The 17,000-nt window shown below is 39.9% G+C and overlaps 1 protein-coding gene across 1 annotated transcript; it reads left to right on the forward strand.

Annotated features, from left to right (window-relative positions):
• The first annotated feature begins 94 nt into the window (after nucleotides 1-94).
• Nucleotides 95-16,715, forward strand: LOC306742363 (transmembrane protein 87A-like). Its single transcript, XM_079224732.1, has 20 exons — nucleotides 95-206; nucleotides 1,469-1,526; nucleotides 2,950-3,047; nucleotides 5,733-5,849; nucleotides 6,118-6,165; nucleotides 6,305-6,346; nucleotides 6,943-7,069; nucleotides 7,208-7,269; nucleotides 8,221-8,404; nucleotides 8,513-8,612; nucleotides 8,775-8,868; nucleotides 10,018-10,085; nucleotides 10,206-10,339; nucleotides 12,185-12,243; nucleotides 12,404-12,507; nucleotides 12,597-12,673; nucleotides 14,088-14,152; nucleotides 14,259-14,311; nucleotides 14,606-14,636; nucleotides 14,799-16,715. The coding sequence occupies exons 1-20, from the start codon at nucleotides 96-98 to the stop codon at nucleotides 14,838-14,840; spliced, it is 1,674 nt and encodes a 557-aa protein (XP_079080858.1). The 5' UTR covers nucleotide 95; the 3' UTR covers nucleotides 14,841-16,715.
• Nucleotides 16,716-17,000: the final 285 nt, after the last annotated feature.

Genomic DNA, 17,000 nt, shown 5'->3' on the forward strand with positions numbered 1-17,000 from the left:
ACGTCGCCATCTTGCGGTGACGCCGCGAACTCCAGCTTTACGGAACTAGAGGCGCATGCGCTGCTGACCCGTAACTGTGAGTAGGAGACGCACAGATGAAGATGCCAGATGCACGGTCGCATCGGTTGCTTTTCCTAATTTTTGCGTCGTTTTTATGTCTCGGCACGGCGGCAGAGGTCTCCGTGTGGAACGTGGAGATCAACTCGGTCAGTATTACCGTTACCTTTTTTTTTTTTTTTACGGTTATTGCAAAGCCTGTCGTGCTAAATCTTCAACAGCAGCTGTTAGCCGAGGTAGCTAGCTAGCCCTTAGCATCTGTTTCGCTGTATAATCCATCTTTTAAACACTGTTCTTCTTTGACAGTTCCTGGTTTTCAGACGTCTCATTCTGACTGAGCTGTGTCTTAACTCTGTCTACGGTGTGACGTTATCTTTTTATTACTCGTTACTAGTGGAATTTAGGAAAAACAGGTAATCTGTCTCAACGTTATTTGCAAGTGTGATGCAAAGCAAGAGGGAAAACTACAAACAGACGTGTTATTGAAAGAAAGGAAGGCCATTCTATTCTGTCCGAACAAACATGGTCAACATAAAAGGTAGCTCAAACTATAGTCTAGTCTGGACAGGAAGGGAAACATTCATCAGAACAAGCTCCCAAATGTAATGTAATGTACTCAAGTACTGTACTCTAGGGTAGGTACATGAGTATATCCATTTTGTGCTACTTTATTACTTTTTCATCCATAACATTTATTTTTGTATAACTTTATTTACTGGTGACGTTGCCCATAAAGATGATTAATACAACATACAATCAACAAATAATTATGATCATCAGCAGATAAAGTAGTTAAAATTAGCCCCACATTCACCAGCTTCAACAATAATATACATACATGCATAACATACATTATTCTGCGCAATAAGTACTTTTACTCTGTACTTTTTATTTTGAAGCCAAAAGTATTGTACTTTTACATGAATTTAACTTGGACTAATTTCTACTTTTACCTAAGTACAAGGTTTAAGTACTTCCACCTCTGCAACAAACTAATACCTGATGTGTTTTTTTTAAGGCAGAAATATCTTTGAGCTCTTATTGAAAATGCAGTTGTGTACGTGGAGTCCTTTGAGGAAGTAATTGTGTGTTTCAGAATGACCCTGCTTTGTCATTTGAGCCAAGGTGGTAGTTCTTTAAAAAAGAAAAAAACTGTTATAGACACTTGTTTGTTGTTTACCTGCGTTTCCTGATGTTGCACTGCACCAATTACTATCATTAGTTAAAGAGTACATGATTTCTCTATTGTCCTCACTTGGTATAATTTTTTTTCTCCTTCTGAAAATGTATCCATATCTTTGATAATATGTTGTGTGGCTGACCTGAAATAGCTCCGAACAGCAGTGTTGAACTCATCTGACTGAGCCAGAGTTGTTTGAAAAGGACTGATTTGTCTTTGTTGTGTTTTCAGACCCAAGATGTTGTGTTTCGGAAGACGCTGTACACCAACACCACCATATTCATGAAGTGTAAGTAGTCTGACTGTTTCATCGTGTGTTGTTTTTGAGGTATTGCATGATTCAGGCTAACAATGAGGGTACCGTTTCCTCAGGCTACTTCCAGCTTCTGCATCCCATCTACTAATTATTTAAAAAATATTTTTGACACAAAGTACAAAGATCATTTGTCTGTTAGGTGGAACATTTACTAAAACATTCAGGCTCTGACAATGTTGTGAGTCACAGGAACGTAACACTCATCCTTGTTATTTTCGGAGGTGCATGTTCTGACACTTGTTTTCTTTTCAGCGGCAAACTCCACCCAACTGACTCCTAAATGACAAAACTAAAAAAACAATAACACACAATTGGTATCCGTAAGTTGCATTTGACCCAAGTCAGGTTTTACATTACAGCAAAAAGAACAACAGGAAAATGAGTTGTTCTTACAGAAAGGTTTTGTGTCCTCCGTGCCTATTTACTTTTAGATTTCTTCTTGGTGGACGATTTGGCTTCACATCTTTTTTCAATAAACCTCAAGCCGGTTTATTTAACACCAACACAAAATAAACACCAGTAGCTCGACTATCACAAGAGCTCAAGAGTATCAGGTTTAAGTGTCCGCTGGAGCGTTTTTATGGCTCTCGCTGGTTAAACGCCAAAATGTTACGTATAAGCCGGATGTCCTGGAAAACCTGCACAGTTTACCTCCTTAGCACTGCAAACAAAATGTACATTTTTGAAATGACCAAAAATTATGTTGGATTGCATCTTATCTGCATCATACAGATCGTATGAGTCACACTGTCATGGTAGAAAAAAACTCTGCTCTCCGTAGAACCATGTATGCATCCTCAGTCTACATGGTTTATAAGAAGCACATTTCACCTTCAGGAATCTTAAAAATTTTAAGGTCACCCATAAACATTTAAACCCAAAGTAACTTTTATCTCAAGGACATTTTTACTTATTGCTGTAGCAGTTTCTTCAGTCTTGCTAATAAGGCACTTTAGGCATAACCTAGTTCATGATATTTTCATCACATTTGCAATGGAGTTTGGCAGGAGAGACAATACAATCTATAACATTTGATAGAAAACGTCAGATTTTGTGGTCTCAGAATAACAGACTATTTCTTCTTGCGACAGACGTCAGGTCGCATCAGCATCCACCAGTCATGAAATAAGACATTCATAATACTGCAAAGGAGGGAGAGACACCAATTTCTACTCCAATTTTAGGAAAAAAAAGACCAGGATGCAATGCAGCAGCATGATGGAGGGAAATAGCAAAAGGTCACCTTTTGAAATGGAACTAAGTGATGGAGGTTTGAGGGGAAATTATGGACAAAAAGATTACAACTCAGAGTAACTCCTGTTACAGCCGGGTACAGCTACGGTTTTATGACTGTCTAATAATCCAGAGCTCCTCCCTGTGTTTGTTCTCTCTGCAGTCCAGGGTGACACAGCGACATGTGATAGAAACCTGGCCTTCAACATCAGCTGGTACCTGCGCTCCTCTGTTTGCTACAATGAGGTCTTCAACACACCCGTGAGTATTGACTTTTGGCTTTTGATGTTTGAGTCTCGGCTGTTGGTTTTGTCATTCAGGGCTCAGCCTTACATTCTGAATAATTAAGATGCTTTGCAGTTATACCACAGAAAATGTGACATGTATACATAAATGTGTACATTGTAAATACTTTGCAGTATAATTGACCATCCAGCTCAAAGACTCCGGGATACTTTGCCTCCCAAGACTTCATAAATTACCCTTTTTTTTCCCCGATCAGGTTAATCTGTTTTTTTTGTCAGTTTAATCAATTAGGAAATTTGTTTATGATGCTGTCGGGTTCGGCGAAACTTTCACCCCAGAGTCAAACAACAGTAATGGCAGTATTTAAATGTCTTGAATGCGACAAACATTAGAAATGTATTAATTCTGAGGGGTTCATGTCCCTATGTATTATGTTAAAGTGTGGTCCAGTGCAACCAAAGGCCATGAATTTCTTAAAATAGTGGCCAATGGCAGCCTGGCAACCCTTAGTGTGGAGCCCTGTCATAAATGTTAATGTCACACTCAGGTACTGGAGATTGAATGGTGTGTTCTTCCTCAAAGTGTTTTCATGGCCTTGAGCTCCTTGAGCTCCTCTTCCATCTTTGTGCCGCCGCTGCTGGCTCTTTTCTCCAGAAGCGTCTCTCACTCAGCTGCTGCTTTTGGCTTTGATGCGCTTCATTTTTGTCGCTGTCTTTCTCAAAGCGGGGTTCAAATAGTGCAGATGCATCGAGGTCACCTGTCGCCTGACCAGAACATTTTTCATTCAGATGTGTCTTGAAAGTTCAGTGTCTTCTTCTGTGAGGCTCCAAACAGGTTTCTAAAACCAGTAAAGCAAACAATGACTTCAAGCAATGAGACAGCAAACCTTCCTCCGAAAACGAAGATGGCAAATACATTAAAAAAATATAGTAAAGTTCTTCACATAGTAGATTGTTAGTCAGCAAACTGACACTACTTTTACCCAAATGTCTAATTTCAACAAAATTTTCATCACTCAAACAAATCTGCACATTGACTTCCTGTCGTCATCAAAGAAGTGCACTGACGAGCAAATGTGCTGATCAGACAGGAAGCTTATCCACAACTCTGCCTTTGTAAACAAAGTAAAGTTTAGCCAATTGTGATGTGGCAGAAGTATCATCAGGACTTTAAGTTTCTGTCCACTGTCCAAACGGGAATTTACATGCTTTTTTATAAAGATGAATTGACACCCACTTTCCATTAGTAAAGGAGTCTCGGGCTGCGTTCACACAAGCCTTACTGTTCAGTTCGGATCTGATTAGTTTTTTGTTTGGCTATTCACACTGGCCAAAATCTGATTCCTGTGTGAATTGGTCACAGTCTTGAACTGACTGAGATGCCACACGTAGCACGCTGTCGTACGCAAGTAAACATGGAGGCCACTGATGTCAGCGTTTACCGTTTCATTCATAAGTAGAAGTGCAGAGGAAGTAAGCGAATACTTGAGCAGATGATAATATCCGTCATGTGGAGTGGAGCAGGTGGACCCAAACTTCAAGGCAAGGCAAGTTTATTTGTATAGCACATTTCAACAACAAGGCGATTCAAAGTGCTTAATATAAAACCATTAAAAGCATCAAAACATAATGCAGAGAAAACAGGATTTAAAACAGTTAAGAAAACATTAAAACAGTCAAAAAGTAAAACAAAAAATAAAAATTGAATAAAAGTTACAGTGCAGTTTAAGAAATAAAATGTAGTAGTGAGATGCAGCTATTGAATCTGGTTCAATTAAAGGCAACAGCAAACAGAAAAGTCTTCAATCTGGATTTAAAGGAGCTGAGGGTCTCAGACCTGCAGCTTTCAGGAACCTTGTTCCAGATGTGTGGAGCAGAAAAGCTGAATGCTTCTCCATGTTTAGTTCTGACTCTTGGAACAGAAAGTAGACTGAATCCCGTCCCAGACGACCTGAGTGGCAGGAATGGTTCATAAGGTAGCAGCAGATCACAAACATACTTAAGCTCTAAACCATTCAGTGCTTTATAAACCAGCAGCAGGATTTTAAAGTCAAGAGATAACTTTTTATTCAGGGTTCATGCCGATCAGGCAGTGATATTTACTGATGAGAGAATGAAGTGCAGGGAGAGATATGGGGGAGAAGACCAGGGGAGGGGAATGAGGTGATTGGGCTGTTTTCCATGTTTATATTCACAGAGTGACTGCAGCGCAGCAGGATTGTGTTGAAAATCGATCTAGACTGACATAAAGTTGCATGAACTCTGATACGATTGTTCAGACTTGGGTTGCTTTGCTAAATATTAGACCTCTGTCTGATTTAGCATCACATATGAAAGTGGCCCAAATGAGAATTGAAAAGATCAGATTCCTTATAATAAAAACATACAGACGATTTAATACCGTAGTGGGATGCGTTGTTTTGAAAGTATTTTGAGGCTTAGGTGATTAGAGCATTCTCCAGTGTTTACTTATTAATTTGTACTAATTAGTTTATCTGTTTTAATTTTTGGGGACCATACCAATCAATGGAATCGATTGGACGTCATTTGGCATAACAATTAATATTCACTCACTGGTCTTTACTTGTAATTTATGCTGATTTCATTACTACTCCACAAGTTTTATTGTTGATTTAGAAAGGTCATGGCGTGTCATGTGTGTTCTGGTATATCTGATGTTCCCTTCTCTGTCCTTCTGTAGGACAACAAAGCCATGAACATGTTTGGGATGGACCACATGTTGAAAGATGGCTGGAATGGCTTCTACAGTCAGGGCTACACGTACTTCGACAACTGCTCCACCCTCTTCTTACCGAAGGTTTGTGTTACTATGAATAGCACATTAACACAAGGGTAGCACAGTGAATCATCACTGTGTGAATACAGTGAAGTTTAACCTCAGGGTTTATTAGTGCAGCACGTATCTAAAGTCATGTGTTGTGCTTTTCTGTTGTTCTTTTTTATTGTTCAAGCATTTCAATTACTTTGCTATATATATATATATATATATATATATATATATATATATATATATATATATATATATATATATATATATATTAATGTTTATGTATCCGCTCACTTAGGTGTATTATACAGACTTCAACCCATATCAGCCCCTCACTAGCCCAAAGGTGAGTCACTGATCAAGCTGATATAAAAGAGATTGAACATACCGAGCAAAATATCTCAATACATTATTTGTGCGTATGGATGTAACCCTGGCAAACTCAATGACAATGTTCTTTGTTTATGTTCTTTATCTATATTCAGAGTGACCCTTCGAATCAGAGCCTTATTTGGCCGGACAAGCCGGTAAGACATGTATTTAAATATATATATATATATATATATATATATATTATATTATTATTTTTTTTTTTTTAATTTTATTTTTTTCTCCAGACGTCATATTGTACAGAGCTCCAAAAAGTCACGGTGGGATTATTGTTTTTGCATTCCCTCTCAATAAAAACAGATTGTGTTGGTCCAGTCCAGTTTTAATACAAGTCAAATGTAAAGTAACACTAGTGAGAGATGATCTGCCACTTTACTTTTGTATTTATTGCTCATTACTCTTCTGACAGTCGGGTCTTCTGATCACAGCTCCGTCCGCTGGCTGCGGGCTGAGCTTTGGTTGAAGCTCTGGCATCAACGTGGTTGTTGCGAGGGATAATGGATATGTAAACTTTACTGTGGCTACTAAAATAAAAGACCCATTTGAAGGAACCCGGTGCTTCTATCGGATATGACGGATGTCACATCTTTCACTGGTTTCGTGCTACGATGTCAAACCATGACTTTGGAGAATTTAATTTCTTTTAGATATTGAGCTCAGTTTGAGCTCAGTGTGTCTGTGTACATAAACATCATAAATAAAGAAAGTACCATAACGTTCTGTTTCTCTGCAGGATATCAGTGCTGTGGCCAAAGCTTGGGAGGACAGTCCGTATCTGTTCATAGTGAAGGTGCAGCCGTTGTTCCGCGGAGTTGAGGATGAAGACATCGGGGCAGAGCAGCTCAGCTTTGCTTTCACAAGTGAGAGACGCCATTTCACTCCGAAACCTTTTGAATCCCTCACATTCATTCAGCAGATGAATTAGTGAAGACAAAAAAGGAATACAAATCTGACAATTGGGAATTAAAAAAGTGACTTCTTTATTTTTATTTTCCCAGTGAAAGTTGAGATGAAGGGACCACATGACTACTCTTCTCCAGCAGACTGGCCCCTGATGATGGTATGTACAATGCATTATGTAGATGAAGGGGTTTAGATCTAGAAACTTTACCTTTTTGGGGGTGCGGGGGGTTCAATCACATCCTCATTGGATTGAGTTGCTCAGTGGTATGTGTAAATGTTTGCAATCCATCTATATATTTTTTAAATTCTGATTGTCTAGACCAGGGCGTTTTTTCTTTTTTTCTTCTTGTTAATCTGTGTGTCATATCAACATGAAGGTTAACATTAAGTTTAATTATGGTAATATAATTATCAAAATTTATCTTTAATTGTATTCCATCCATAGCAATTTTTTTTTAAACAATTTCATGTGATTATAAATGAAGGCAAAAAACCATCATGATGAAAACATCCACATCTGAGTTTAAATCATTAACCTACTACGGCTACCAACTTGTGTGGGGAAATCAATCAAACTATTGTGAATTACAAGCAACGCAACTGGCAATTACTGTGTTATGCGGATCAGAGGGCACTTCGGCATTTCCCAAAAAACTCTCTTGCACACTTATTGCAGTTACAGTGTACACTAGTTTTATTATGTTGGTCTATTCTGTACACACAACATTTGTTGCGTGTCTGTCTGTCCACGGAGAGGAATCCCTCCTCTGTTGCTCTTCCTGAGGTTTCTTCTGTTTTTTGGGGCAGTTTTTCCTTTTCCTAATGTACAGAACGGGTCGTATGCTACACAGATTGCTCCTTGAGGTAAATTACATAGACTTGACTTTACTTCAGAAACAACAAGTTTCTGAATACAATATTATTTTGTTAAACTGCTGTTTCCAAGGCCAAAAATGAATCTTGAGGCTCACCATTGAATGCATTTTCACGTAAATAAATCAGCCTGAATTGGACCGTATTGTTATTGGTGAAATTATAACTCGGTATTGATCTTAACTGTGACTTCAAACTAAGCTGTACGCTTATCTCTCTCTCCTGTCCATCACAGTTCTTCATGATCATGTGCATTGTGTACGTGCTTTTCGGGGCTCTCTGGCTCTTCTGGTGTGCCTGCTATTGGAGGGATCTGCTGCGGATCCAGTTCTGGATCGGCGCCGTCATCATCCTCGGCATGCTGGAAAAAGCTGTGTTTTACTCCGAATATCAGAGCATCCGTTACAAAGGAGACTACGGTGGGTCCATTTGATTTATATCTGCTTGTTTGTGCAATCATGTAATTTTCTCTCTACTCCAGTCTGATATAATCACCATTTCCTTTATGTGTTTTTATCCCTTCACAGTTCAAGGGGCTGTGATTTTTGCTGAGCTGCTTTCTGCACTTAAAAGATCTCTGGCCCGAATCCTGGTCCTCATTGTCAGTCTTGGCTATGGCATCGTCAAGTAAGTTTAGACTTTTAAAACTCACATTTTAAAATTATTTGATGATTGATAGTTCTCATTATCCGTCACCTAATAAAACCCATTAGGGGACTCGCTGCTAATACTCTCATTTCAATCATTTGTTCGTTTTCTTCAAAAGTGTTTTCCCCCTGACTTGTTTAGGCCCCGGTTAGGTACCACAGTTCACCGGCTGGGAGCTGTTGGGCTCCTCTACCTGCTCTTCTCCTCTGTGGAAGGTGTACTAAGAGTGACAGGTGTAAGTATGAATAATTAATATACTCCAGCTAATAAACAGCTGTCATTCTCAATATTTGTTGGAGAATCAGATGTGATGCACAGTGACAGTTTCAGATAATTCATACAAATACATAAAAGCTAACTATCCTCTAACCGTCTAAATTGTCCTTGTTGTAACTCCTCATGTTCTGACAGTGATAACACAAACAACAAATTGCATCTTTTTCACAAAAGTGTTTTGCGTGTGAATGCTTTTATTGTGAAGCAGCAACAGTGGGAAATATAGCTAAAGAGTTAAACGTAAACCGAGAGGCTAATGTCAGTGAGATCAAATCGAAAACGTTACTGTTGGATTTACATGCTGCGTCATTTCCTGTGAATCCCTTGTGTGAATGTGTGTAATATTATAATAATTCATATTCAGTATCAACAGCAAGGTTTAATTTCATGATTATAACTTAAAGGCAGCGCAGTTGCATCGTGTCCCCAAAAAATGATATACCAAATGAATGAGAGGAAAGTGATTCAACACTAAGTGTAGCTTTCCTTAGGAGTCGCTCTCGCCACTGTTTAGGAGACAATTTCTCTCCAAACCCTTAATTCATGATTTTCTGTGACTGCACATGACTTTCATCCAAAAAAACATAATGAGCCCACTGCATTTCAATTACTGCAGATGGGACATGAGCTGTTGCAGCTTCCACAGATTAATTGAAGCTGATGGCGGAGGTGTATTTTTACCTAAAAATCTTGCCTGGCGCAGCTTTCAAGGCACTCGGTATAAATACAGTTGATTTGAGTCGAGAGAGACAAGGTTATGCAGGGATTCAGTCTCTGGGAGGCAGACAAGTGAGGATAATTGGGAGTGACCTTTTTGATGGAGAGTGGTATTCAAAAGCAGCCAAAGACACTGCAGCAAGTTAAAAAATAAATCGAAACACAGTTTTATACAAAGACTCATGCGATAAGAAAGACAGGAAGAAGAATGGAACGAGGTTGTGCAGTTCGTGAGTGTTTTACAAGGCAGCTTCAAAGAGAGGAGACTTAAATCGTCACCAGATCCGAACACAAGTTTATCTCATGTGACTTCACACTCTTTGCTCTCTGCTGACCTCCAGGCTCATGTTGTGTCTCGGTTGTAAAGTCTGATTCCCGTCTTGTTTTCCAGGGTTTCTATGGGACGGTCGCCCTGGTGGCTAATCTCAGCCTCTCCCTCATTGACTCCTGCGTCATGTGGTGGATATCCTTTAACTCCGACCAGCAAAAGCTGCCACTCAGAGCAAGTCAAGGATTTGCATATTTAGAAGCGTTTGCAGATATAAGCTTTTGATTGTGATTCCTTGAATGTGTATGCAGTGTGTTCTCCTTAACTTGCATCTACATTTTCATCAGTCTGTCTCAAACCACTCGTCTCCTGAAGCTCCGCAGAAATATAGTGAAACTGTCGTTGTATCAGCACTTCACCAACACCCTCATCTTCTCTGTTCTCGGTGAGTAGCGACGGCTGCATTATTATGGGTTAGGGGAAATCCACGGATTTTACACATCAAGGTCTGTTTACAGGTGTTTATCACAACAAAACATGTTGTGATAAGATATTCCTTTATTGTTGCTCTGCTTCCAGCCTGCTGGCTGGGAGCAAAGCAGGGCATGCGCGGCTGCTTTTTAAGGGTCTGTTCACAATCACATTTCACCTCTGTTTCTTCATGGAATCGAGAGCCGGTTAAACTATATGACAAGGCCTTCTAGCTGGTCATTCAGCGTGACCATTAACGTGCGCTGTGATTGGTCAATGGTACTGCGGCAGTAGGTGGCGGTAATGCATCTTTTGTTAGATAAATAAATCTGCTGCGATCAGCTGTTATGCCGTGTTCACACCGGACGCGACGTGAATTTGCGGCGCGACCAGTTTACATGTAAAGTCAATCCACAGACGGGCTGCGGCGCGAATGTGCGGCGAGATAGACGCGTTGGAGGCGGCGCGAACAGAACGTTTGACCTGGGGCGAACAAAGCGAAGGATGCGGCGCGAATTTCTCCGCCTGAGTTGGGATAATTCAACTCACGCGGAGAAATCGCGTGACGCAAAGTTGCGGCAGCCAATCAGCGTTGAGAATCAGCGTTGAGAAGCTCCGCCCGTCACCACCGCCGTCTCCCCGTTTCTGAATGAAACTGCTGCTGCTCCGCCTGAACCAGCGCTGACAGCGGCTTCATTGAGGCGCTGTTGTGGGACTACGGATAATAGTATGAACCCAGACACCATGGAGTTTGATGTTCCGACATATGTGGAGTTTACACAAAAAGTATAAAGCAGAACTGGTGGTTATTTCCATGGTGGATGGCATAATCGGTATCGTTTTACGGAGATACGCGAGACGCTGTTCCTGGAGGAGTCGGTGAAATTCACTGAGCTGTGTGCGGCTACGGATGATGTTATGAACCCAAATACGAGGGCGTTTCATGTTCCGACATGTTTGGGACTTCCACAACAAATATAAAGCAGAACTAGTGGTTATTTATTCCATGGTCGATAGCGGAAATGAAAGCTTCGTCGCTTGTCTCTCACAGAGGCAAGCAACAGAGCTAAGCCACGCCCCTTTGGTCGTGCCGCAAATTTGCGTTTGGTGTGAACACCCTCTTTCTACTCGCGCGAGTAAACTTCCGCAGTGGACGCGGCGCCGCAAATTCGCGTCGCGTCCGGTGTGAACACGGCATTAAACTAAACAGCAGGCGTAGGTACCAAATCCACGGCCCGCCACTGCTTTATTAGTCCCGCAGTAGTAGTAACTATTCCTTTAACACACACTGTATGTCCTGTACTGTTTCAATATTTTCTCCTCATATATCAGAGCATGTAAATGCATTTGTATATTTGCCCACCCTTTTGCTGGGATTGCCTCTTCTAATTTGCTTGTCACTGGAGAAAAAAAAAATAGTTCACCCCTATAAAAGTTCAACGGCGCATGAAGCAAAACATGAACAGAGGAAGGGAAAAAAGCTCTTGATTGGGCTATTAGTCCATTTTATAACTTTTAGGAGCTAATAGTTTTAATATGGGCTATTCAAGTTGATTTAGCTCCACAAAAGAAATCTGCTGATTTCCAAACGTCTCTTTCCAAATTTGAGTTTATGGGGAAAAGTATTTTTGGAGCCCATAGTATCACATGACGAACCCAGAGGTTGTAATTCCACTGTTTGGCCATCATCATACATTTTGCTTCAAAGCTCAGTGTTCTTCCTCGGGCGTTGAGTGAGACGTTTCCTGTGCTGTTTCCCATTATTTGCATATTGTTTATAGACATCAAAACAAGACCGGCGTTTACTTTGTGTCCACAGCTTCTATCATATTCATCATCTGGACCACCAAAGTCTTCAAGCTGGTAGACTGCCAGACGGTCAGTTAGTTTTCTGCTCTGTTAATGATTGATTATTATATTGTGTTTCCTGTCCTGTTCCCACCGTGAGGTTTCTGTTTCTTGTTTATGCAGAGATGAAAAGTGAACTTGCCTTCCAACCTGATGACATCACTCTTTTCTATTTGTATCTTTTCCACAGGGTTGGAGGGACTTGTGGGTAGACGATGCCTTCTGGCGTCTCCTGTTCTCCACCATTCTGCTGGTCATCATGGTGCTGCTGCGGCCTTCTGCTAACAACCAGAGGTCAGAGTCGAACCTGGAGCCCAAAACCATTTCTGTCGGTTCAAGTTGACAGTGTTTAATTTTTTTTTTTTGGTTCTGTTTTTACTCAGGTTCTCCCATTCTCCTCTCATTGATGAAGAGGATGACGAGGAAGAGGCCAAGGAGCCAATGCTGAGTGAAGCTTTTGGTAAGACTTCTCATTCTCCTGTTTTTCATTGCGAGACCAGCTACGAATTCTATTGAGTACACCTGAGTGTTCATAATACTAATATACGGGGTTGAGCTGTTGTGTTTGTACAGTTCAGAAGCAGAGAAACATATTGACTTTAGATTATTTAGACCAACAAAGGCAGCGAGTCTGAGCCAATCAGTTCAGAATAGGGCGGGTCATGCCTTGGCCATAGCCGGATCTGTAATTTAGCGACAAGGACATCCTGTTTCTTTTGCTGTTGTTTGACTGAAAAGTCTCTAATAATTATGATTGATGCAGCAATTGTTTAATGTCATCCATTGCCAAAGTTTGCAATGAAGCAACACTATCCAGTCAGCTAACCATTACTGTCTTCTTGTGAACAGATCTAATATGCACGCTAAGTTCAATTAGATTTATTTTGTATAGCCCAAAATCACAAATTTGCCTCACATCGGGACAGCACCCCCCCCCCAAAAAAAAACAAAAACGCAACAGAGGAGGGATCCCCCTCTCAGGATGGACAGAAGTCAACATAACAGAGTTTTCAACAACATAAATTATTCATATGAGAGTCGTAAGTAGAATAATGATGGAGAAGTTAAGACGTCTATTAATAACAGCAGCAGTGGATATAATAGAATAATAATGATAAGAAAAGCAGTAATGGTATCGGTGATGATAATAACAGTGATGTGACTAATACTAATAAGTAGCAGTGGGTGTCATCAGGGCCATGGCAGGAGACATGACCACGGTCCAGACACAGTCCTTGGAAACATGTGAGGCGAGAAAGCACAAAGACCCCGGGGAAGAAGCAAAGTTAGTAATGTGCATTAATGGGACAAGCATAAAGAAGAATCCAGTAAAAGGCAACATTAATAGAGCTAATATTTGTATGTAAATATAGTTTTGAGCTGCCTGGAGCCAAAAGCCAGGTTTTATTTTGTGTGAACTGACTGGGTGCTTTTTAATGGTTTATTATAGCGCCCGACGCCTTAAGGGCTGCAGGGATGTTTGTCACATTAAGTCGCTAAATACGGAAACTCTTAACATATATTTTTATTCCTCCATATTTAGCCATTATATTCTCTTCTGTTCTGATCGGCCTCTGTCATCACATGGGCAATCATATCAGTAAATTTGCGTTGCAACTGCAAAGCTTCTGTGCATTTTGGTGATGGAAATAATCAAAATCTGCTCAGATCTCATAAAGATGATGGTGTCAACGGGGGCTTTGTGTTGTATTACCTGGTTCTTCTCAGGACATGGATCTAAATCTGTTCACAGATTCATTAAGAAATGTTATATAGTATGAATGGGAATTTGAATAACCAAACCTTATGTTATAATCTTATTATTGGACAATGGACTTCTATCATTTGGCATTTTCTTGTGTCTTTTTTTTTAGAGGGAATGAAGATGAGAGGATCAAAGCCTGACTCTAATGGCTCTCATAAACTGTTGAGTAAAGAGGTAGGTTTACTTTCTTCTGTCAACATATTTCTTCTTTTAGCCATTTATTTTTTTCCCCCCACAAAGAACTTTAATCATTTGTTATTTCTAAACTCTGCTTCGCCAGGATGAAGACCTAAAATGGGTTGAGGAGAACATTCCTACAACTGTTGCTGATGTGTAAGTAAAGTAAATTCAAACGTATCGCGTTACCTGGAATTTGTGAGAATAAGGTATCGTCTTAAAGCGGTAATCCTTCTTACGTTGACATTGTTTCAGCTCACGTCAGTGTATTGAAGTAGCTGATCAAGGACAGCTCAGACTAGAAAGATATGCTGTTGATACTCAAACTGCAACACTTTTGAAGCACAAACAAGCTTTGTAGAATTATCTTAGAATGCAGTTTGACTCAGGCTGACTGTATGAATGCATTCACTGCCTCCTTCTCTGTCCCCGCCCCCCTTCTCTTTACAGAGCTCTCCCTGTAATGCTCGATGAAGAAGAGGTAAAGCGTCCTTTTACTTCCCCTCCTCCCCCCCGCCAATCCCATGATTCCCAATCACATTTGTGTCTGTTTAACATGCTCCTGGTATTGACATTTACTGTGTTATCAGCCCACAGTCACATTACTGGACATGTATTAATCTGTGTTCTCTCATTTTCCCAGGAAATCCTGAAAACCAAGATGGAGAGATCCAAAATGGAGTAGACATGAATGGAAGAAGATGATGCGAGAATGAAAAGAAAGCAATTTCACTGAAGCAGCACTGAATGCGTTCCGAGTGATCTGATTACCAAAAACTAAAAAGATGTGCGCAAACTCAACTGCTCTCTCCAGACATTTTACATTTTTTATTTTTATTCACATGTGTTGTGTAACACGAATAAGCTCAAAGAAGCTTGAATAGTGTGTTTCTATCAAGGCATGACTGTGCAACGTGTAGTTGGGTGGGTTGAATTTTAATGTCAGGATCAGCATTCTGGGAGTTGGGGTACCGAGGCAATAACACAGCAGAGCACTTTGATAAGTATTTTATTTGTTTCAAAGACGTTTCTTTAATTTCACTAACACTAGGCAGAAACTAGGCATTTTTTACACAATGCCCTTGTGGAAAATGGAATATTTATCAAAATCATGTCTTTGTTTTAGACTAATGCAATATTTAAATTTCCCCACACGCTTCAAATTTCAGAAGCCTGATAGGTCAAATTCACGGGACTTTGAGGACTGATTCAAAATCTGTTCTGATGATGATTTGGCGGTTGTCTCAGCCAAGAAGCCGGATTCTTGTACGAATGCAAATGAGGGCTGAAAACGCCAAGTTATTGTCCATAATATTTAAACCAACACAGCTTCGGACACTTAAACTCAAGGTTATCTCCAGAGATGTGCTGTGCCATACACTGTAAAATATAGAAAACCCCACTGTTTTCAACAGGTGTTTTAATGCGTTACATATCTAATGGGTCACATGATGACATGTAATATATATATAAATGAGCAAGCGACTGTACGGTATGATTAACCATTTAGCCAGATAACGAAAATCAATGCTTTTACCTAATCAGGGAGGATTTCCTGAGCTCATTTCTTATAGCTGCACCAACAAATGTACGTCTTATTGTTCACACACGACTAACGCGTTGTCTGGCTAACTGAGTAATCCTTGGTAATTTACCGTTACTCTATGTAAACACGGCTGAATCAGTGAATATCAATACTTGAAGCATATCACAGCTACATTTGTGTTTTGGGAGATTATTGAGTAAACAAGAAATCACTGTTTTCTGGGCTGGAAGAATGTAACTGTATACGATCGTACACATGGCGTCATCAGAAGTGTTCATATTGTATACCCAAGAGTTACACCAGATTACTTCTCTGAGATCTTCACACGGATCAGTTTAAGAAACTGAAACTATGACTCTAATATTTGTGATTTTCAAGCTTTTGCTGACAAGTGAAAGACTGCTTGGTCCTCAGCAAGTTGGGAAAATGTATGACCCGTATTAAAAACATTTTCCAGACCCGTGTTCACACAGAAGTAGTCATGAGTCTAGAATTAAGGATATTTATTATAACATATTTTAGCTTCTCACAAAACACTAGTGTTTTAGGTCCACTTCATGTCACCAAAGTGGAAACTGAATCACAGAATCCATTGATAAGCTTCACGAATGTGGTGTGGGCCTAAATTCTAATATATGTTTGATTGACCGAATGTATGTAGTTCTTTGTTAAGGTCCTCACCCAAATTCAGTAGCACAGGGTGAATGCTAAATGTATAATTTTAATTTCCTTGCAATTACAGATTCCTTTGAGTTTATTCCATTCACACTGCAAGTAATCTTGCCTTATGTGGCAGAATTATATCCCCGTCCTTGTGCACTCTACTGCAGTATGTGTGGATATTCTAAATTGCTTAATTTATGTTTTTTTTATTTGTCAGTGTTGTTGAGGATACCTTATTTTTAAGAGACTAAAGCCCAATTTCTGGATGTGAGTCTGCATTGTAATGTGAAGCTGATGATATTGTATGGCTTTTTGCGTATGTCCTGCAAATAAAATTTATATTGAAACAAGGTTACAGCGTCAGCTTTTGAGAGCATTTAACACAAATACATTTAAGGTGTATTTGAAACAGTAATGCATTTTTTACAAAAGGAACAGTTTGAGATTTAGAATGCTCTTTATGTGCTATGTGCTATTAGTTTTGTAGAGGGATGGCTTTCAGTGTACATCAGTTTGTCAGGATACATTTAGTCAAGCATCAAACCCCCCCCCCCCCCCCAAAAAAGGGAAAGTAAGACACCAAAAATCAACAGAATGAGGTTGAATTAGGAATGGAAGCAAATATTCATTCCTTCT

Source organism: Taurulus bubalis, assembly GCF_910589615.1.
Source record: "Taurulus bubalis genome assembly, chromosome: 1".
NCBI lineage: Eukaryota > Metazoa > Chordata > Actinopteri > Perciformes > Cottidae > Taurulus > Taurulus bubalis.